Consider the following 23,529-nt stretch of genomic DNA (forward strand, 5'->3'; position numbering starts at 1 on the left):
TCCTCCAGAAAAGAGACCTAGAGCAGAGCCCCTGAGCCAGTGTCCTCAGATGATTCTTCTGATGATACAGACAATACAGACCATCCAGAGGCTCTTTTTCTCTTATGAAGACTCCGATGCTGAGGAATCGATTCCTTCTGCCTCTCCACCAGAGGAATTTTCCTTTGGGAAACCTTACATGCCATGAGAGCAATTCCAATGGCAGGGACAAGATTTCTCAGATTCAAGGAAATGGCTTAGGACCTTTTGCATTTACCACAACATAGGCCTTTAGCTATACCTCCAGTTCTCCCTGTTGTAGATGATGCATTTAATGATGCTTGCACTGCTCCTGATACTTTGCCTCCAGCCCCTGCTAAGCCCGATAGGTTCTACAGGGTCCCGGACACATCATCATTTATACAAGGCTCCTTTGCAGATCGAGACTATCTCCCAGGGGCCTAAGGCAGTAGCCGACCTCAGTTAAAACCCTCTCCCTTCTGAAAGGAATCCAGGTCCTTAGAGATGGGGTAAAAAGTATACACCTCTGCTACTCTCTCAGCTAGGGCATTGAACTGTCAGTTTCATATGATCCAATACCAGGAGTTTATGCTTGATCAGTTAACTAAGAAATTGTCCTCTGATGATTCTTTAGATAAGAAATATGTTCTAGAAATGGTGCATAACATTCAGCAGGTTAGTAACCATTCTTTAAAATGTGGCTATGATGCACTGGAGGCTTCCTTTAGATCAGCCATGACTGGCACAGTTATAAGAAGGCATGCATGGTTGAAAGAACAGGTCTTGCCGGATCATGTTAAAGCAAAACTATTAGATGCTCCTATGGATAAGGTCAGTTTATTTGGTTCTCCTGCTCAACATGTACTGAAGAAAATGGAAGAGAAGGCAAAATCTGTACAAACAGTGAAAGATTTCTTACAGGTTCAGCCTCCAAGGTTTAGCAGGAACTGGCCTTCCAAAAATTGGTCCTTTCCAGACTCCTCTAAAACTCAGAGAGGCAGGAATAGGCGTTCAAGAGGCAGAAATCAATCTAGAGGAGGTGCCTACAGGGGGCGCCAGTGGCAAGGTAACAACCAGCGAGGCACAGACACAACTACTACCACTGCAACAGGACAATCACAGTGACTTGGCTCTGACACACCAGGAACAAATAGCAGCACCCTTAGGCGGAAAGTTAGCCTTATTTTCAAAAACTGGCACTACATCACAAGAGACAAGTGGATTTTGCAAACTATAGACCAAGGCTACAGGTTTCATTTCCATACTTTACCAGGAAAAGAGGAATGCCAAACCTACCACCAAATCAAAGACAGAAGCTCTAAAACAAATAGCTCAATTAGTAAAGATGAGAGCTGTGGAAAGGGTACCATCTATGGAACAAGGAAGGGATTTTACTCCAGACTATTCCTGGTACCAAGAAAGAGAAAATTGAGGCCTATTCTCGACCTGTCGCTTTAAACACATTCATCATTGTTCCAAAATTCAAAATGCTGACCCTACAGCAACTTCTTCCCATGCTGGGCAAGGAGTATTGGCTGGTGACTCTAGATCTCAAGGAAGCATACACATCGTCCCCATCGACCAAATTGCAGAAGATACCTCAGATTTCTTGCAGGATCAGAGCATTATCAATTCTCAGCATTGCCCTTTGGCTTATCTACTCGCCCAGAGTGTTCACGAAATGCCTGGCATCAGTAATCGCTCACTGCAGGCTTCAGGGAATCCAAATATATCCATATCTGGACGCGGACAACAAAACAAGCTAACAGAAGACTTACAAAGAGTCATTCTCTACTGCAAGCCCTGGGATATACAGTGTATAAAAAAAAAAATCAAGACTGATACCATCCCAAAGAATAACCTTCTTAGGTGCAGAATTGGACACAGTAAAACAAATGGCATTCCTAACTGCATAAAAACAAGAACAACTTCCTCTCTACTTCTTGGCATTAACAAAGCAGAACAAACTAACAGCAAGGAAAGTACTGCAGGCCTTGGGCTTCATGGCATCCTGCATAATCCTGGTCCCTCATGCCAGACTGCATATGAGAAAGCTACAGTGGTACCTGAAGAATTTATGGTCTCAACACAGGCACAGCCTAGAAACCGAAATACCACTAATCCCATGCCTGAAACAAGAGTTCCTATGGTGGGCTCAGGCATGCCAGTCAAACAGGTTTGCCCTTCCACAGCATTCAACCAAGCCAAACCATCACAACGGACACCTCAGACCTCGGTTGGGGGCCCACATGCTGGACAAGTGCATACAAGGCTTATGGACTCCAGATCAGCTGCACCTGCACATAAATCAAAAGAAATGCTGGCAGTCAAACTAGCAATCCAGAATTTCAGACCATTCCTCCAAGAAGGGCAGTTGATGATAAGGACAGACAACACCACAGTCATGTGGTACATCAACAAACAGGAGGCACTCATTCATACCCTCTATGCTGGATGGCACTGGACCTATGGAATATGGCTCTGAGCTACAACATTCAGTTACAAGCAATTTTGTACCGGGAAAAGAAAACATCCTAGCAGACATATTAAGCAGAACTACTTCGGATGCTCACGAATGGATGCTACACCCGGACATCTTCAAGGTCATCACAAAGAAATGGGGACTGCCACAAATAGACCTATTCACATCCCCACTCAATCACCAGCTCAAGAAATTCTGCACAAGGACGTACCACCCACTTGCTTAGAAGGTGGACTCTCTATCCTTCAGTTGGAAAGGCCTGACAGCATATGCATTCCCACCTCTTCCTTTGATGCACAAGGTGCTATTGAAGATCAAAGAGGAATGTCCAAGGATCATTCTGATAGCTCCAGACTGGCCAAGACAACATTGGTACCCATTACTGGTACAGTTTTGTACCTCGGGGGAAAATGTGGACACTACCCCTGATTCCTTTGCTGTTAACTCAGAGCGGCTACAACACCCTGCATCCAAACCTGAAAACTCTGCAGCTGACTGCCTGGAACATTACATAAGAGCAACTAACCCAGATTTATCCCAAAGGGTTAAAGACATTATCCTTGAGGCCCGCAGACCCTCAACAAGAAGAAACTATGCAGGAAAATGGAAAAGGTTTCTCATTTGGAGTACTGAAAGGGAAAAGATGTGTCAAGGTAGACATTGCCAACATCCTGGAGTTTTGGCAGAGCTTTTCCATACAGGCCTGTCCTATTCCTCCATCAAGATACATGCATCAGCTATTTCTGCAGAATACAGCTTCGATCCCCCTGTCTTCTCACATCCTCTACTCAGGCAGTTTCTGAGAGGAATTAAAAATGTAAAACCTCCTAGGAAACCACCATTACCAGCATAGGACTTGAACTTTGTGCTAGAAAAATTGACACTCCCCCCTTTCGAACCAGCAGAAACAGCAGATCTTCAACACCTATCCTGGAAAACTGCTTTTCTGCTGGTAATTACCTCAGCAAGAAGGGTTTCTGAGCTACAGGCTTTAATGGCAGTACAACCCTTCCTAATCTTCCATCAAGATAGAGTGTCCATGAGAACAAATCCTACATTTATGCCTAAGGTGGTATCCAGAGTGTCTTTAAACCAGGCTATCCACCTACCTACCTTCTTCCCCAATCCACAAAACAGGGGAGAAAGACTGCTGCATACTTTGGATGTACATGAACAGTTCGCTACTACCTGGACAGAACCAAGGGCAATAGAAAAACTGACCAGCTTCTGGTAGCATATGCAACAGGAAGGGAAGGAAAAGCAAGTTCAAAACAGACAATCTCAGTGAAGTGGAATTGCATCCAGATTCTGTTACTCCTACCATGGAAAGCAAACTCCACAGAACATAAGGCCTCATTCTAAAGGGCTACAGCCACTACCACAGCTTTCTTCAGGTGGCTACCAAGGACATTATAGAGGCTGCTACTTGGACCTCCGTGCATACATTTGCCAAGCATTATAACTTACCTTTATACTCTAGATCCGAGCAGGGTTTGCCACTGCTGTTTTGCAAGGGATCCTAACTACACCATAATTTCTTCTTCCTCCTCCCTAGTTTGGCTATGGTATTCTACCCATTTGTAAGGACTGCAGATGCATCCTTGAAGGACATAGTACAGTTTTGTACCTACCATAAATGTAGATGTCGAAAGAATGCATCTGCAGTCACCCTCTGTGGTATTCCTAGGGTATTTGCCCATCTAATAGCGCTGGGGGATCTCTTATAGTGTATTTGTTTGTATATATGTACATACATGCTTATTTTTTGTATTTGCCTTCTACGTTTTGGAAACATTGGCATTTATCCAAAATTTAGCTATCCAAGAGGGCAACTGGCATCTGGGGCAAGAAACACTGAGGAAAATGGTGTCGGCAGATGCCTTTATACCCGAAGAACTGCAGCTATGACGTCGGGTGAAGTGCGACACCAGCCGAGGCCAGACCCAGACTTTGGAATCCGGCCGACCGAAGGGCTGCCTGACGACAGGACAACCCATTTGTAAGGACTGCAGATGCATTCCTGTTCAGACATCTACATTTATGGTAGGTACAAAATTGTACTTTGTGTGAATATGCTTCATTTACATGGTCTGTTTTGAATTAGTTACTTTGTTGCACCTCCATTTGTTAAACTACTTTAGATTACCTTTTCTGTCAGAATTTGCCTGTGCAATGAGTGTCGAACACTTGCATATGCCAATCTTCCAACAGGGCTGTTGCAGAGAGAGAGAGATACCATCCCTGCAGGAAATCTCCACTGTGTCATTTTGACTGGCTAAGGGGTGAGGATCTACATCCTCCTGTTGTATAATACAATATATAACTTCTGTGTATTAGGAAATGCCTTAACAATTCAGTTGAGATGTCACTGTGAGCAACTTTTCTAATTTTTTTTTCTAGGCATTAAAATATCTTTCAGAAATTCAGCTGTCCTAAGGAAATGTAAGAGATTATCATTTTATTTATTTTTATTTTATTTTACATTTGTTGACCGGGCTGGTCCAGCTGGATATATTTCCTTTTTCAGTAGAGGCCCGAGGAGAAAAGCTCCACATATAAACAACCATCACCATACAAAAAATGTTTATAATAAACAAGAAAGGTATTACAGTTTAAATTCTGGAAAGACTATGTGACACACTATAATAAATACATCATACACCTACAGATCATTTTACAGTATGAATATCTAGGGCAGCCCCAAGACATTATTAGAATACATTTAAATCCTTGGTTATTCTAGTTTACTCCAGTTACTATTTCCAAAGGGTTAGACAGTAACATTAGAAAAAGGAAGAGGTATAAAGAAAATGTCAGGAATACTACCTTCAGGATACATTCATAGCCAAGTAGAAAAGATATGTAATTGGTGCCTAAGTAGTAGAGATAACTTATAGGTGCTACTAATTCAGAGGAGTAGACAGGAAAGAATGGAGGAAAGTAGGAAGTCAAGAGATGACAAAGAGAAATCCGGATGATCAGTCTGGGTAACAGCAAGGGCATAGCCAGTGAGTTTTAAGGTGCTTCTTAAGACTTTGTGTAAAGAGAGGAAGGGATGGAATTGAGGTAAGGTCAGATGGCAAGAGGTTCCATTGTTTTCCAACGGTATTTGAGAACAGTGAGTCACCAGCTAAGTTGTTAGTTATCATGTATTGTCTTTTGCTAACAAATGTGCATAGAGTGCTCTTTTCTAATTGAAGGAAATTTACTCTACTTTCAGACATCTTGGACTTTGGGTAGACCACCACAACAGCATTTTGCAATCACACAAATGTAGTAATCATTAAAGTCAATAATAACCTTAAAGCACCCTAAAGAATATAGATAAATCCCTTCTGAAGAAGCACAAGTGTATAGCTATGCATGTCATTTCAGCTCAGATGGACAATTGCCTTTCTTTACGCAAATTAGATCTTCCAAAGAAGCACCTCCATTAAAAATTGACCATGCATATGAACATATCGTCCTATTCTTTACCAGAGAACACAATTCTGAGAACCTAAGATTCTACCACTTGAATGCTATGCAAGCTAACTACTCTGTACTTAAGTACATATCCTTTTGTAGCAAAGTTACCCCTGCTCCCTACCACCTTTATAGGTTCATAGGTAGGTACTAGGCTATCGGCTAAAGGGCCTACGTAAGCCTAGCTTTTCTTATAGTTTTCTGGGTGATTCCCCTAGGGCTATTAGCCAAGTACCTTTATAAGCCTAGCCATGCTTCCGAAATGTATCTGACAAGTTTTGATACCCTAGAGTTATTTTAAGAGGTATATGTAGGCTTGGGTATGGGTAGTCAAGCATTCATAGGCTGTCACTGTCCACTAGCGACATAGGTGCCAGAATGGGATAAATTTCTGAGTCCCTGTCCACTGGCCCAACTTCTGCTTGGATTCTGTTAGGGAAGAACTCTGCATCACATAGATGGGAAGCCCATTCCAGAGAACACGTAGCCTCTGGAAAAAAAATACCTGTCCGTTTAGTATGTCCTATTTATGCTGCAGACGAGGTTTAGGTCCTTAGATCAGTCCATTTTGAGGCGTTTTTTTTATTTGTGGATGTCCAACAGGTCCATCAGAGTGAGATCAGAGGATGCTGTGTAGGCTAGGCATAAATCACCTCTCAACAGTCTATAGTAGACTAAGAACAGGGATAGGGTTTAGAGTTGGTCTGGATAGGACATGTTTACACCCTGTATTCTTTTTGTGAGCTGTTCCTGTGCACACATCAGTTGCTGCATGTGCCTGGTCTTGTACATACCAAAGGGGGCAGTGTACTCAATGACTGTACTGATAAGGGAAGAGTACAAAAGAAAAATCCCATCCTTGAACCTAGATGCTTATAAGGCATGCAATATGGAATAATTTCCTTGTTATCACTGACATATGATAGTTAAATGCCAGGTTACAGTCTATAAGCATTTCTAAATCTCTGACCTTTGGGTTTACTCTTATGGTGTATTATCAGTCTGATAAATTCCATGGGAAGTTGTGCTCCCAAGTTATACTATTACATATTTCTTGGCACTGAATTTTAGGCCATGGCTCTGGCACCAGTTATTAGTTTGTGTTAGGCCTCCTTGGAGTGTATTTGTGTCATTGGGCATTTCTGTGACTGTACCTAGTTTGCAGTCATCAGCAAAGTTGGGCAAACAGGTGCCCTTGACACAAGGCCTTCACCTCGGAGAAATAGATGTCAAAAAGGAGTGGCCCCAGAACTAAGCCTAGAGAGACTCCACTAGTGAGCTGCTCCTTTCTGGAGGAGGACTCTCCTACTCTAACTTTTTAGGCCTTATCTATATCCAGCAGGAGACATGAGGGTTTATATTTAGTTTTGTGAGTTTGTCTGTAATGCTGGAGTGGGGTATTGTGTCAAATGCTTTGGCCAGGGCAAAGTAGAGGTAGTATGTACCATTTTTCTCTCATCCTTTACTTTGTTCACTTTCTTGAAGATGTCCACCAGGTTATGTAGGCATGATTTGCTCTTTACAAAAGCAAACTGTGTTGAGCCTAGTGTCTGAATCTGAAGGTTTCCTATGTCATTGTATATTTTTTCCATGATAATTATTTCCATGGCTTTGCATATGAGACTAGTCAGACATGTAGGTGTGTGTGTGTGTGTGTGTGTGTGTGTGTGTGTGTGTGTGTGTGTGTGTGTGTGTGTGTGTGTGTGTGTGTATACATACATATATATATATATATATATATATATATATATATATATGTGTGTGTGTGTGTGTGTGTGTGTGTGTATATATATATATATATATATAGATATAGATATATATATATATATATATATATAAAAACATTTATACAGTGCTGTGAGTAACTGAAGTTGGTCAAGTCCACCTTAAATGTCAATCCTTGTGTCATTCTTAAATTACCATTAGACATATATATATATATGTATATATATATATATATATATATATATATATATATATATATATAATATTTATATACATATAGATGGATTTCGGACAGACAGGAAAAAGGTAAGAGGAAACAAGGATGTCCAGCAAAAAGGTGGATGGATTGTGTGAAAGAAGATCTGTGACAGTTAGGCATGAGGGTGGCACTGAATTGAGAGAGATGGCAACAGTTAACACAATTCCCCGACCCCATGTAGGAAATGAGGAAAAGGAGGCTGCTGATGATATGTGTGAAGGCTGGCAGCCCAGCTAGCTAGAATTTTGTAAATAATTATATGTCATTTGTGAATAGTAATATGATCCATAGGCTTGTCTTACAAATGTAAGATAACTATATGTTATGTGTGTGTTAAACTGCTGGTGCAGAAGTGTGTGTTAAACTGTATGTTATGTGCTGAGCTTCAAGAATGTAACCACACTGTACCCTACTGGAAAAGAACAGATTTAACTTGCAAACTCTAAGAAAATAAGTGGATTGTTTATGATCGTGTTTATCTCAGCTAGGAGACAGAATGTCTGCAACTAGAAATACTTTCTATTGACTGGAAACATAAATAATTACAGGTTTCAAAGGTAAAAGTGTTTAACTGTTTTACAACTTCCAGTTCCAGGCAAACCTCTGAAAAATAAGTATTTTTGACACAGAGGTGACAAAGAATGATGTAATCTGAGATTACCCAGCAGAAATGTTTGATAGCAACTTAAGAACTATCTCAGAGAGCAAGTCTGTGCATTTTGTATTTGTCTTTGGACCTACAAACATTCACCCAGCACTTTGGCCTACGTGTTGCTCTCTAAGTAAGACTTAGATTACAGTGATTTCTCTTAGAGATAGATAGGAACTTAGTAAGATTAGTTTATATGTTTTCTGTATTTAAGTGAGACTGTCCTGCAATGTTGTTTTAAAATATTTCCTGTGATTCTGAACTCTGTTGTCACTGTGTTGAGTCATTGAGTATTATCTTGTTCTTCTATTATTTATTATTAAATATATTTAAACCTCTTAATTGTGGTTGGTTGGTTTAGAGATATTAAAGATCTTTGAGTACTTGCACATGTATTTGGTGACACTATATGGGCTACACCTAAATAGTCTTAGTCTTGGTCACACTTACCATTTGGATAACAGTAACATTACACAGTAGAAATGGTTACCCTTTGTGAAGGGCCTTATAGTAGCTGATAAGTAGTGGTTGGTGGCAGCTGGTATTAGCTTATAGTCTAGGCAGAAAAGGGCATTGCTAGTAAATCTGTGCTAGCCTTCCCCAGCAGTGTTTGTGTGTTTGCATACAAATCAAATCTCAAAGTGTGTGTGTGTGTCTGTCGGCTACTTGGGCAAGGACATGAAGCACTAGTTGAACAGAGGGTGCTGGATGTTGTGACTTGACCACACGACTGAGATCTTAACCCTATAGCTGTGCCAGTGGAGAGTCTTATTTGGGATCTGGTAAAGAGAAAGAAACCAGCCCCAGACTGACTGTGATCTATGTGTGCTCATAAGGGAAATTGTACTTTACTGTGTGTGTACTTGTCATCTTCCCAATGTAAAGGAAGACAGCTGGATGCACTCAGACCACTCGAAGTTTAATGTGAAGCGCTTTTCGTCTGGGATAATACTCAGACTTCGTCAGACAAAAACATACACCAAAACCACTCAATAAGTACAAGTCAGTTAATTAGTTAATTAAATAATTAGTTAATCAATTAATCAAACTGTAAAGAAAATAATTTTTTAAAACCTTTTTAAAAACTTAGTTGGTGGTATAAACTACTAATAAAACATTTTAACCAAGAGCAGCAACATTACTTGAATTATAAATGTATAAAGGTTTTATATTCACTAACATATAAACCTAAAACTATTTGTACACACACAATTAAATATTAAACTGTAAAAATTCATACAATACTTCTGGTGTTTAAAATTCACACTCTAATAAAAGTAGTTATAGTTCTAATCTTTCTTCCCAAGCTTTTTAGTTTCAATATACAAATAAGGGATATTGTTTTGTTGAGACCTGGGTCCCTAATGGAATCTAATCTCAACCGCCAAAAGAGTTTTTGTTGCTCCAAAATGAGCGAAAAAGGGCCCCCCCTTCCAATATACCACAACCTGATCCAATACCTGGAACATAAAGGAATGTGTTGGATACTCTCTACAATGTTTGGCTAAAGCATTTTCAATTCTATTCCTTCTAATACTGTATATATGCTCATATATTCTCTCTCTTAATTTTCTGTCAGTTTTTCTGACATAAAACGCGGGGCATAACTTACACCGAGCCAAGTAAATAACTGATTTCGAGTTACAGTTATATCTCCCTACTGTTTTAAAAACTTTGTTGCTCATTATAACATTAGTTCCTGTTGTTATATATTTGCAGTAGTTACAATTTTCACATTTAAATGTTCCAGGGGATCTTATTAAAGTAGGGGCGTTGGTTTCCAATATCTTCTTCATGTTTTTTCCTTTTCTATATATAATCAGTGGGGACCCTCCAAGTTTGTCTTTCCACTCTTTTTCCGTGAGTAGTATATTCCCGTTTCTCCTCAAAATGTGTTTCAATTCCTCTGCATCTATACTGAAGGGTGTAATAAAACTTCTAGGGTAATTCCTAGTCCCATAGTCTGTTCTAAAATTGTTGTCAGTCATTGTCATTATTTCGTATGACTCAACACTCTGCTCACTGTAAGATTCATTGCTCACTACCACCCCTTTTAAAATGGGCGTATAAGTCCCAATTATCCTCTTATTCTGGACCTCGTTTACCACTTCTCTTATTAAATTCTCCAGGTAACCTCTGTTCATGAACATTTCGCTCAATAAGCTACATTCCTCCTCAAAAGCCACCTCCTCAGTAACCATACGGGCAGCTCTCACTAACTGCCCTTTGATTACTGTATGCTTTTGCTGGGGGGGGGGTGTAGGCTAGAGTAGTGTAACATGGTATTCGAATAAGTACTCTTACGATAAATCTTGGCCACATAACGTTTATCCAAGTCGTTCTTCTCGAGATCTATGTCTAAATAATTAATTCTAGTTTTGTGCACCGTGTGTGTAAATGTTAAAAAATCAGTGCTGGTATTTAAATAATTAATAAAGTCTTCAATTGTTCTTTCACTACCATGGAATATCACAAACACATTGTCCAGAAACCATGTATAGTAGATAATACAGTTCTTGAACTCGTTGTAAATAAAACAGTGTTCCCAATGGGCTAACACAAGGTTGGCAAAACTTGCCCCACATGGAGAGCCCATTGCAACTCCAGCCTTCTGACTGTAGATTTCATTAGTGAATATTATGAAGCTGTATGATAAAATGATGTCCAATAACTCTTAATCTTATTTCTGTGTTTGGTGCTGCATGTCGAATCACAGTTTCTGTTACCCACTCGATACCTGTTGTGTGTGGAATAGAAAAATATAGATCCTTTACATCTATAGTTATTAAGGTAGCAGTGTCACTATAGGGAAGTTTGTTGAGTGCTGCTAAAAAAGTCCCAAGAGTCCCTGCATATCTGGTGTTCCATACTTACATATTTTTTCAACACAGTGTCCACATGTTTTGCACATGCATAAGTAATTGACCCTCTAGCGTTCACTAATGCTCTCATCGGTGGGTTGCTAATACTTTTATGTAGTTTTGGTATACCAAAGATAGCAGGAACTTTAGGGGCTAAAACCGACACATAGTTAAATGTAGTCAAATCAATCAATCCTTCAATAAATAAGTTGTTAAAAAAGGAATGAACACGTCTATAAGCCCCATTCAGTTCACTCATGCTTGCCTTAACATAAGTGTCAGTGTTAAGTACCTTTAACATTCTTTCTGTGTATTCGTCTATACCCATTATTACTACCCCCCCCCCCCCATGTCAGGTTTTAAAAATCTTACAGGGAGTGATTTTAAAGACTTTAAAGCTTCCTCCTCTACCTTGGCCATATTAGGAATTACAGTAGTACATTGCTTAGCCAAGTTCCTAAATTCAATCTCACACATAAATTCGAACAAGGACAACAAGGGATGCAAAGGTGGATTAAAGGTGCTTGAGACATTTAAAATTGTATTGTTTTCATTACTGTTCCCAAAGAGCAATGCTAAGTTTAGTATTCTTACATAGTTTTAGATCTGTTAGCGTTCTAACCAAATCAAATCTTTTTGAGAGTATGAATGTCAATACCTTCGCAAAAAAATCACACAAGCAAAAGGGAATTTCAAAGTCTGTGAAATTATACAATTTAAAGTCTCCTTCTGTGTTACTAAGCACACACTCACAGTTTTTCCGGTAATCTCTTCATACTGTTGGACCCCTTCCTGTTGTTGTTTTTGCTCCGGGTGTTGTAATTCCATTGGTGGTTCTGACCCCTGTTTGGAAAAAACTGTTGGTCGTTGCTCTGTGTTTGAACAAAATAATCGTGGTTCTGCATATTTTCTCTTGTTCCACTACAGTTGTTAAATCCATTAAACCCGTTTTCTTCTGTTATCAATGTTCCCGGTGCTGCCGACTGATCTCCTAATCCCGCGGTGTTACCATTCAGTACCAAAGGGTGTGTAGCATTATGTCCAGTGGATTTACGTGCATGAGAATAGGGTGGGGACGGGTATGCTACCCCGTTCTTGTAATCCGTTATGTCCCTGTTTATTTTTTTTATTTTATTGTCTGTGTTTTTAATCATTTGCTGCCCAATGGTAGTAAAAATTCTCTTGTAGTTGTAGTAGTATCTCTTAAAGTCATTGTCCCCATTTGATGTCACAGTCCAATTCTGTAATCTCTGCTGTTAGATTATCAATACTGGTTTGGTAATGTTTGGACATTAAGTGCATCATTTCAATATCATGTCTGTTAAAAAGAATGATAAGTTCCTTATAAAACTCAGACCCTGGTTCCGATACTGCCAGGACCGGAGACCTTTAGGGACTACACCTTCCTTTTTACATTCATTGAAGTAGCTAATTTCTAACTGAAGTTTCTTAACCTTCAGTGATTTAGAGTCCAGCTCTTTTAGTTTTGTAGAAATAGGTGTGTTAGTAGCCCACGTTCTGGTTCCTCACTAAGTTGCCTGTTGTTAGTAAGAAGAGACAGTTGCTTATGTAACCAGTTTTCAACATCAGGGAGCCCTATAAGCACTGAGAGACTCCGTACCTCTACCGTAGTCTTTACGTTTCCAGAAGGTTGTGCAGAAAGATGTGAGTGACACGAATTGGTATTTAGTGTCATTCGGTGTACATGACAATCCATTTAATGCAGTTGTTGTTACCTCTCTCAATCGAGTTGGTTTTGGTTGTGAGAGACTATCGATGCGAACATTCAGCGCATCCAGTCTCTGACTGTTGTTTAGAAGCAGGGTGAGGTTACTTGGTTCTGACGTCTCACCCAAAGTGTTCTGCAATAAAACAGGCGTTCCCAATGTGTACGTCCTTCACTGGTGCTAGTGGTGAGGACTGAGGCTCTTTGATTACTGAGCCAGTGCAGAGGCATCACAATATGTATGGATCTACTTCACAAGGCCGAAATCTGAAATAACCAAAGACGAATTTGCCAAGACAAAGAGCAAAAATTTAATTTACTGAACAGTGAATTCTTTCTGGAGGTAAGTAAACACTTGCTGAACAGTTACATAAAAACAGAACGAACTGTATGAAACCCACCCTGCTGGGGGGTCTGTGACCCCCCCCCCAAAACTATATATACCAACTCTGGTATCGCACTGCAGTGGGGAAAAGGTCATATTCCCTGAAGTTGGGCAAATGTTTACTTACATTGAGAAACACTTTACCATTATGTAAATTAAAGTTTCAGTCTTTTCGTCTCTCCAAATTCATCTTTATTTACTTTTGATTTTGGCCTTGTGAAGGGGATCTGTATGTATAAAAATGTATATATCTATGTATGTGCATATGGTTTGCACTGAAAACCTTGAAACGGCATAGGTCGACCAGCATATAGTCGACTTGCAGTTTTCAAGATGGCAGAATTTCAAACCAAAATGTATCAACTACACTACAGCCAACAGGTAGTGTAATTCGAGAATTTGGGTTCAACATTGTGCAGGGAGATCGCGGTTCAGTGAAGAACTGGGAATTAGCCCATTTCCTCAGTGTAGTGTGATCTTGGAGTTGGTATATTTAATATGCAGGGGGGCATGGCCCCCTGCACATATAGTAGAATTAACGTACCGTTGGCTGTAGAGTTTAACAGTACATTAATGTGCATAGCAGGAGGTGAGTCATGTCACCCCTACTATGTCGAATACATCGAACCACTGTTGTTGATGTATTCCTTTTTGCTTTGGTTTACTTTTCAGCATTCCGGAGTCAGCATTTTGAGTCAACATTCTAAACGGTCGACCGAAGCGAATTCGAAATACCAATAGTAAACCTGTATACGTGTGTGTGTGTGTGTGTGTGTGTGTGTGTGTGTGTGTGTGTGTGTGTGTGTGTACATATATATATATATATATATATATATATATATATATATGTAGATGATATTATATATATAGATAGATAGATACAGATATACATAAACACACACAGATACATACACGTATGGATGTCCTTCACTCTGTTGAATCTGCATCTCATTATCAGAATAAATGAGTTGGGAATTCTGTTGAGAATTTTCTTTGTTGGTTGTCGAAAATATTAAGAAGAAAGATTGCACCCATATGGATAAGGTAACTGTAGACTTGGGATTTTAATTCAAAAGTATTTAGGTATACTCCAAGTTTGAGCAGTAGGGAAGGGAGTGTGTAAGTGTGAGTGTTTGCGGGTTAAGGTTGGAATAAGAGCCAGATAAGTGTATAGATTTAGTATTGTGCACATGTGCTGTTGTATGCGTTGTGTGTCTTGTGTAGTGGTGTTAATAAAAGTTTTTTCTATGGTAAAGTGTAGGGTTGTGGTTAAGGTTAGGGGGCAGGTGTAGGATGAGGATTAGTGTGCTTTATTAAAGTAGAGCAGAGATTGCACCACCACATAACTCTGAAGAAAATCAGGAGTCCAAATAAGGCAATACATCTTCTTGTCTATAAGGAGAGTGCATGCTATGTTGTCTTGGTATTCACAGACAAATCAAGTGGATAAACAAGAATAGCAAATATCTATCTTTATGGTAAGTGCATAGCTTTCATTTTTGTGTCAGAGAAGTTTTTGGTATTTCGTACGAATTTGTAAACTATGGTTCTGGGTGAGTTAAGCTGATGACTGATTAAGTTGGTATGTCTGTGCTCACTTAAATTATTTGGAAGGCAAAGGGAGAGATACTTGTGGGTGGTACTGTTGATAACGTTCCTGATGTTGATGAGTGTTGATAATGTTGATATATATATATATATATATATATATATGTGTGTGTGTGTATATATATATATATAGATATATATATATATATATATATATATATATATATATATATATATATACACATACACACACACACACACACACACACACACACACACACGCATGCTAGCATAACTATGGGGCTCTAAGAATAATATTAGTCTAGTTTTGGAGCCAGCACCACAGCATAGACGGATAAAGCCCTACAGCCCAGGTGATCCTGATTCGATTAGCAGCTTGACTGTCTGAGGTGCTGGTAGTGAGGGATGGGCATGGCTATCCCAGGGAGGAGGGACACCTTGGCACTCCTTGGGGAGTTATGCTTCACAAATACGGGAGTAGCCCTTGGATCCATCCTGGTCTGGTTTAGGGGAAGGAGAAGGATAAGAAAATAGGTTAAAGAAAAAAATCTGGTACTTACGTACTATCACAATCAGATTTCCAAGCTAGCATCTGTTGGGTTGTTTGTTTCTGATAACTTGTTGCAGTTAAACTCTTTTTTCTAGAGGCTCCTTTAGCTGTTTAAAACTTTCATTTAAAGGCTCACTGCTGCTTTTCAGCTGTGAGAAACGTTTCTGCAGTTTGTTTCTAAGTAGTGGGGATATTTGTAGCATTTCCATATTCAGGCTTGTATTTGGGCCTAGTGTTTGTGGAGGCTGTGTGTCTGAGTACATATTCAGGGACATCTTGGTTTAGCCAAAGCCATCAGGCATTTCAGTGAGAGAGAATTGTTTGAGGTCATTGGCTGACTGAGGTCACCTGGACTACAGCTTTGACTAAGCACCTCATTGGTTCTTTTGAGATTTCTTTCTTAAAAGCTGTCTCAGGTTTCAACTTTCTGTAACCTAAGAAGTTCAGTTGTGAGTGTTCTGCCATTTCACACTGAGCTAATCGAAGGAAGGACACTGAGCAAACTCGGAGCTATAATACATAACATTAAGTATCCTGTTTTTTGTTTATTTTGTTCTTTATTTCTTTGTTATTTATAGCACTTGTGTACTGTGTATTTTTCTAGCTAGTTTCACTGTGTGTACGGTATTAACTGGAAATTGTCCACTTTTATTAAGCATCTGTTGGGTTGTTTGTTTCTGATAACTTGTTGCAGTTAAACTCTTTTTTCTAGAGGCTCCTTTAGCTGTTTAAAACTTTCATTTAAAGGCTCACTGCTGCTTTTCAGCTGTGAGAAACATTTCTGCAGTTTGTTTCCCACCCTTCCTCCCTGTTGATATAGTGTTTTATAGTTGGTGGCTTTGCAGTTACCCTAGTGTCATTACCTCATTCTACCCAGTACAGGGAGAACATTTGAGAAGGCCAGTCAGCTTAGTTTCTGCTACTCCTTTCTCTCTTTCCACTAAAAAAAAAAAAAAAAAAAAAAAAAAAAAAAAAATTTCTAAGCTTGTTTCCTGGCTTTCCTGTGGGTAGTCTAGCCTGGATATAGATTTGTTGTGTCTAGGACTATTTGTAGGCTTCTAGGGCCCAAGCCTTTCTGTGTTGGAGGGAAGCCTTCTAGCTTAATTTTGTTTCTTAAAACTAGCAGTTTTTTTGTTTCAACACTTGTTCAGAATTTATTGTAAGCACTAAATAAGCTACAAATTACTACAGCACTCAACTTTCCTCACTGTCTAGAGGAAAACACTTTCTAGTACTTAACAAATAAGCACCTATCCAGGCATGTCTAAGGGTCAGCCCCCGATGTTTACTCCTGTCTACCTGATGAATCTGGGCATCTTGGGGCAATGCAGTAATTGCCTCATGTACACAGACTACCCTCTCCTCCTACCACCCAACACTACAACCTGTGAGAGATGCACTTATATAGCCAAACTGGAAGCAAAGCTCTCTTCACCCAAGACTGGACTAGACAGTCAAGAGGAGAAGGTAAACACTTGCACCACACTACACTCAGCACATAGTCCCCTCAAAACCTACACCAAAAAAAACACACACATAGAAACACAAAACACACACCTACATTCATGGAGGCTCTCCATAAAAACCTGCCCAAGCAACAGGGACCTCCAAGGCAGAAATACAAGCAACCTCCACCCCCCAACACAACCCAAATGACACATAGCCCACAAACTCAGTGTGCCACTCAACCACAGCCCATAAAGCATAACAACATACCCAACACTCTAGTCATAGGTGACTCTATAGTCAGGCACATTGATGTTCCACTCACCACACTAAACAAGGAGAAAGTTACTGTCAGCTGCCTCTCGGGTGCCAGGATCCATCACATAATGCATGCATTCAGGTCACTCCACAACAAGTACAAATATGACTCTGTCATTGTCCATGTTGGTGTGAATGAAACTGAGAAGTACCTCCTTGGACTACATGAAAAGGGACATGGAGGAGCTGTCCGATCTTGTAGCCCAGGCAGGTATGACCCTAGCCCTGAGTAGCATCCTGCCATCACCTAGAATGATACCACAGTACAAGGACAAAATGATTGACTTCAACAATTGGCTAAGCTTCTGGTGTCATTCTAAGGGGATCCAGTAAATGTCTGCCTGGGATGACATGATCGACAAGCCACGATGCTTTGCCAGAGATGGCCTGCACCTATCACCCCTAGGATTCTGGATACTGGCTAAGGCTCTAGCCACCCCTATAGTGCCTTTTTTAGGCAAGGTTCAAATGACAAATTCACCACCCTAACAGGTACAGGCAAGAAGAATCTGAGGGTATTGCTACTCAATGCTAGAAGTCTAAACCTCAAAATGCACTCTCTCGAAGCACTCCTTAAAATGGAGAACATCGACATCTGTGCAGTGACAGAGACCTGGTTCAAGGCTCCAGAGAGTACCCCTGCATTACCAGGCTATAATTCATACCACACCTTTCAGCCACCTAACCTTGACCGAAACACTAAAGGCGGAGGCGTGTCCATATTCATTAAGGATATCCACACCTCCAGGCTAGTTGCTCAGCATAATGCATCCGAGATTATCCAAGTGCAACTAACTCTGGGCAAGACTGCAATCCAAATTGTAGCTTGCTACAGATCCCCCACCATGCCCCAGGATTCCCACTTCTCATTTCTTAATACACTGGAAAATATTACGGTATAACCTAACACCCTAATAATGGGCGATTTTAACTACCTTACCATTAACTGGGTAAACTACTCATGTACCAACTCTTGTGCTCAACATTTTTTGGAATTCATAAATTCCAGTGCCATGGATCAAGTTATCCACACCCCCACCAGGGGCAGCAGTATCCTAGACCTGGTTATTACCAACATGGGCAACAGGTGCTCCACACCAGAGGTCAATTCCTCGTTGGTCAGATCCGACCATAAGCTAATCACCCTAGACATCCACATCCCTCCCCTACCCCCCATTAGGGAAACCACAGTAAAAAATTTCTTAAGCCAACGTCACGCTTCTTAAGACAGAAGTGGCAAACTTCACGACACCCATGCTGACGGACAATAGAGGTATGACTGCTGAATCCTACACAAATGCGCTTTACAAGCACTTACATGAGTGCATGGATCGTGCAATCCCTAACAGAACCAAGATGCTATCCTCCAAAAAAAGGAAGCCAATCTGGTGGTCCCCTGCCATAAACAAACTCTACAACAGAAGAAAGAAACTGTTGCAAAAAAGAGTAAAATCCCATGATTGGAGAAACTCCCTGGTCAGCTTCAGTAAGTAGCTGAGATCCCTCATAAAATTCTCCAAAGCTAGTTATGAAAACAAAATCGCCACTGACTCTAAAGACAACCACAAAGCATTCTATAGCTATGTCAAGAATCTTAATGGCAACACTCCGATCTGCTCTGAGTTACAGCACAATGGCACTAAATATACAGAACCAACAGATATTGCCAACATCCTGGCAGATAGGTTCAGTGCTAACTTTATCCCTCTGTCATCCCCTAAAGGGCCCATCTCTATACCAGAAGAATGCAAAGTTCCTGTAATCACGGCTGCACAGTTAAAAAACACACTATCCAAAGCCAAGAACACAGCATCCATGGGACCTGACGACATCCCAGGCTGTGTTCTACATGAACTACAGAACGAACTGGCACTCCACCTAAGTACCATGTTCAATCATAGCCTCACCTCAGGCTATGTGCCCACTGAATGGTGCACAGCGACAGTTATCCCACTCCACAAAGGGGGAGCCACCACAGACCCCAGAAACTACCGCCCCATTAGCCTAACTAGCCTGGTCTGCAAAGCTATGGAGCGTATCATCATGGAACTTATAAACAATGACATTGGTAATCTCCAAACTCGGGACCCCACCCAGTTCAGGTTTGTAAAATGCAGATTATGTCTCCTAAACCTGATAGACTTCTTTGAAGCAGTCACCAAAGCCGTAGATGAGAGTAAGGTGGTTCACACAGCCTATCTAGATCTCGCCAAGGCTTTTGACACCATCCCCCACTCTGGAATTATAGATAAATTCACTAAACTAGGTATAAATCCCTATGTCACAAGATGGGTTGCCAACTGGCTCAATGACAGAACCCACACTGTGAAAGTAGCAGACTCCAAATCCAGCTTCAGACAAGTGACAAGTGGAGTACCACAGGGTTCAGTCCTGGGTCCTCTCCTGTTTGGTATCTACTTCTCTGAAGTACAGGCCAACACAGAAGGTCTTTGGCTAACGAAGTTTGCAGATGACTGCAAACTAGGAGCCATAATAAAAACTTCAAAAGATGTGGACATCCTACAAAAGGGCCTTGCTGAGACAGATGCCTGGTGTCAAAGCCATGGCCTCAAGCTCAGTGCCAAAAAGTGCATTGTCATTGTTTTTGGTAAAAACTCAGTACCCATGAACTACCACATAGGTGGTAGTCTACTTAACACCGAAAGTGTGATAAGAGACCTTGGGACACAGGTGGACAGTAGTCTCTCCTTTGATAATCACATCACCACAGTAGTCAGGAAATCCTTCTATGTGGCACACCTCATCACAAAAGGTTTCTCATCCAGGAAAAAAGAGATCATTGTTCCCCTCTACTCATCACTCATTAGACCCATTATAGAGTGCAATGCCCCTTTTGGTATGTACCTCACAAGACATCTACAACAACTGGAAAGGCCACAAAAATACCTCACAAAGAGGATTATCGGCCTCAAAGAGATGCCCTATGCAGTCCGTCTCAAAAAACTGCAGCTTTAATCCATTGCATATCGCCTACTCAGAGGTGATCTCTGTCTAACACACAAAGCTATGTCAAACCCAGAGCTTTTAGACATGCTCCACTTAAAGAAATCCCAATCCCTACGAGCTACATGCTCTAGGGACCTAAACCTCATCACCACAATAAACAGAACATGCTGGAGGGATAGATTTCTGTCCCAGAGACTTCCCATACTCTGGAACAAACTACCTATCTATATCAAACAAAGCTCCTCATTAGCACTGTTCAAGAAAAATCTTGATGATTGGATGGGAGATAGGAAATTCACCCCGGGGATCACTTCTGTGGCTCTGCTCGACAGTGGCACAGGAAAATAATTTTCTTGGGTGGCGAAAGCCAGGGTACCTTTGGTTAGGATTATATAGGCCCTAGTGCCAATAGCCTAGTACCTACCTATGAACCTATGTTGTGTTTGGCCGAAAATGTTAATGTTGGCCTTAAAAGGGGTGTGTAAAGTAGTAATTTTACTCTATCACATTGTGTATGACTCAGGAAGAGGAATAACGGTTACATTTTGCATTTCTCCAGGACATACTTTTGCGATGTGATTTACTGTAACATAAAATAAAACTTGAGTGTTGCTTCACAGTCTTTGCTATGCAGAGTCATCTGCCTTGAATTTCTGAATGTATGCCAACTTGTGATGATCTTTAGTTATGCAACAGTATTACGTTGATCCTGTGTTGTACACCTCACACTATTTTATGATTGGAATGGCAATGGCCTTTCAGTAAACTTTGTAAGATGTATACAATTGCAAGTCATGCATTTTTAAAAGTGTTGGTTTGCTGACCTTTTTTACCATTTGTGTTATGGACTTATTCTTTGTTTTTATTACTTGGCAGTGAGATTCACTGCTTTACATTTCTATGTGGATACTGTGATATTTTAATGTACTGCATTTCTCCTTGTACTTCTATTCACTGAATGTAGTCTATTTTGCTTACAGTATTCATTTAGAAAATATCAGTTCGTAGCTGTAATATTATTTTTTCACTTTTCTGCATACTTCTATAAAAATTGTAGTATGTGAGCTATTTAGTAATCATTTAGAAAAATGTAAGAAAGAAACAGGTCCTTCTTCACAGGACTCAGAAGCAGCAGGCATCTATATTGTATTTATCATTGTTACGTTGGGAAACGACGCTGTCCTAGAAGAGGAATTTTGCCGTTATTCCTCTTCCAAAGTCATAAACAGTGAGATAGAATAGTAATTTAGACTTAACCAACCCTTTTGAGGTTAACATACATACTTTTGCGAAAACATTACAACTTTGTGCAGCTTGGAAATCTGCCTGTGATAATCCTTAAGTACCAAAGATCCAGTAGCTGTCGAGATCCCCAGGATGCCCTTATTATGTTCTGTGCTGGTCTTAGTCCAAGTAAACAGGTATTATTGCTGGGACTGAAAAGAGTGGATGATAGACCTGGTAGTTGGGGCATTGGGGTAGAAGACCAGAAACAGTGAAGGGGTGGGGGGGGGACAAAACATATTTAACTATGTTCTCACTCCTGGAGTTTGATTCATTGTGAAATAAGACTGCACTAATTTGATGTGTACATTTTTGCAGTTATTGCCATGGTTGTTAGACAGATAAAAATAATTCACTGGGATAAAGTTTAATGCTTTAGTAAAACTGCTCTGAAAGATATGCTTTTACATTAATACTAAAAGTTGAGCATTTTTCCAGTCTAGGGATGCAGCTGATGAAATGCCATTTAATGTAACCAATGTAAAAGAAATAAAGAATAATAATTTTTGTTCCTTAGGTTGCTTGACTACACTTAAGGCTCTTAACTTAAGATACTGCCCTCTTGAGTTTCCTCCACAAGATATTGTGCATCGAGGATTGAAGGCTATCCAGATTTTTCTGAGAAGTGCTGCGAAAGATGTTAGCTGTCCACAGTCGCCTTTTAAAGGTTTGTGGAAACTCATATTGCTCTATTACATTTTCAATAACTAAGTTTAGGAGTTTAATAACTGTTGTGAATTTTTTCAGGGGAATGCTGTGGTTATTGATAACTGTAATAATTAATAATTAAATTAAATTCTTTGTTACGTTATCCATTCATTATGTTTCCACTAAGGAAGTTAATAAATGGAAATTGGTAAGAGTCCATAGCAATATAGTACTCAACATACAAGTGTAGCCCATCTACAGACCCAGATAATTATAGGCTTATTAGCCTTACATGAAAAACCACAAAAAAAAAAAAAAAAAAAATCTTTTGTGATTTTAAGTATTTTCTTCTGATTTTTTTGTTAAGTTTTACTGCTTTGCCGCCTACTTTTTGGCATTTTCCAGCTTGCTAAAGTTTATATCTGTAACAGTAACAGTACTTGGAACACATATAGAGCCTGTTTACTGCATTTCCTGTGTTGCACTTAATTTAAAATAGTTTTTTTCTCTAAAAACTGCATTTTACCTGATTTTGGCCTAGCACTCAAGTGTGGGGTCATTTATTGCACTGTTGTGATTATTTTTCTGCTTGTGTATCTCTGCTACCTTTAAAATACAAAAAAAAAAAAAATCTTGCTTTTTTCCCCACTTTCTGAAAGTTAAGAAAGTTCAGTTACAGATTTGCTGTTCTGAACTGTTTGAAAGTTTCTAGAAGGCCAGTACTTGCTTGGGCTAAAGGGAAGTTTCTGTGTTCACCAGTGGGAGTGGTTAACACTGAACAGCCTGCCTGTCCCTGGAGGAGTGATTGCTACTAGAAGCTGTAGTTTTATTGGCCATTTTGGGTCAGTTCTAAACTCCTTGATCTTTCTCTCTTAAAACCAGGCTGCCTCATGGTTTTGGCGTCTTTTCAGGCTTACTAGTTGTTGCTGAAACACCTACCAAGGGGAGAAAACGCTGAGAGAAGAAAAGGAGCCACTTTTGTGATTTTAAGTATTTTCTTCTGATTTTTTTGTTATGTTTTACTGCTTTGCCGCCTACTTTTTGGCATTTTCCGGCTTGCTAAAGTTTATATCTGTAATAGTAACAGTACTTGGAACACATCTAGAGCCTGTTTACTGCATTTCCTGTGTTGCACTTAATTTAAAATCGTTTTTTCTCTAAAAACTGCATTTTACCTTATTTTGGCCTAGCACTC

General features: G+C 40.0%; 1 protein-coding gene across 2 annotated transcripts in view; it reads left to right on the forward strand.

The window, feature by feature from the left end:
- The window catches only part of LRRC27 (leucine rich repeat containing 27), a 1,872,580-nt gene that overhangs the window by 368,675 nt on the left and 1,480,376 nt on the right, over positions 1-23,529 (forward strand). For both annotated transcript variants that reach the window (XM_044056815.1, XM_044056816.1), the window contains exon 5: positions 22,204-22,353. In XM_044056815.1, coding sequence (XP_043912750.1) covers positions 22,204-22,353 — 150 coding nt within the window. The remainder of the gene's footprint in view (positions 1-22,203; positions 22,354-23,529) is intronic.

This window comes from Protopterus annectens, chromosome 14.part0, assembly GCF_019279795.1.
Source record: "Protopterus annectens isolate FY-2018-M chromosome 14.part0, PAN1.0, whole genome shotgun sequence".
NCBI lineage: Eukaryota > Metazoa > Chordata > Ceratodontiformes > Protopteridae > Protopterus > Protopterus annectens.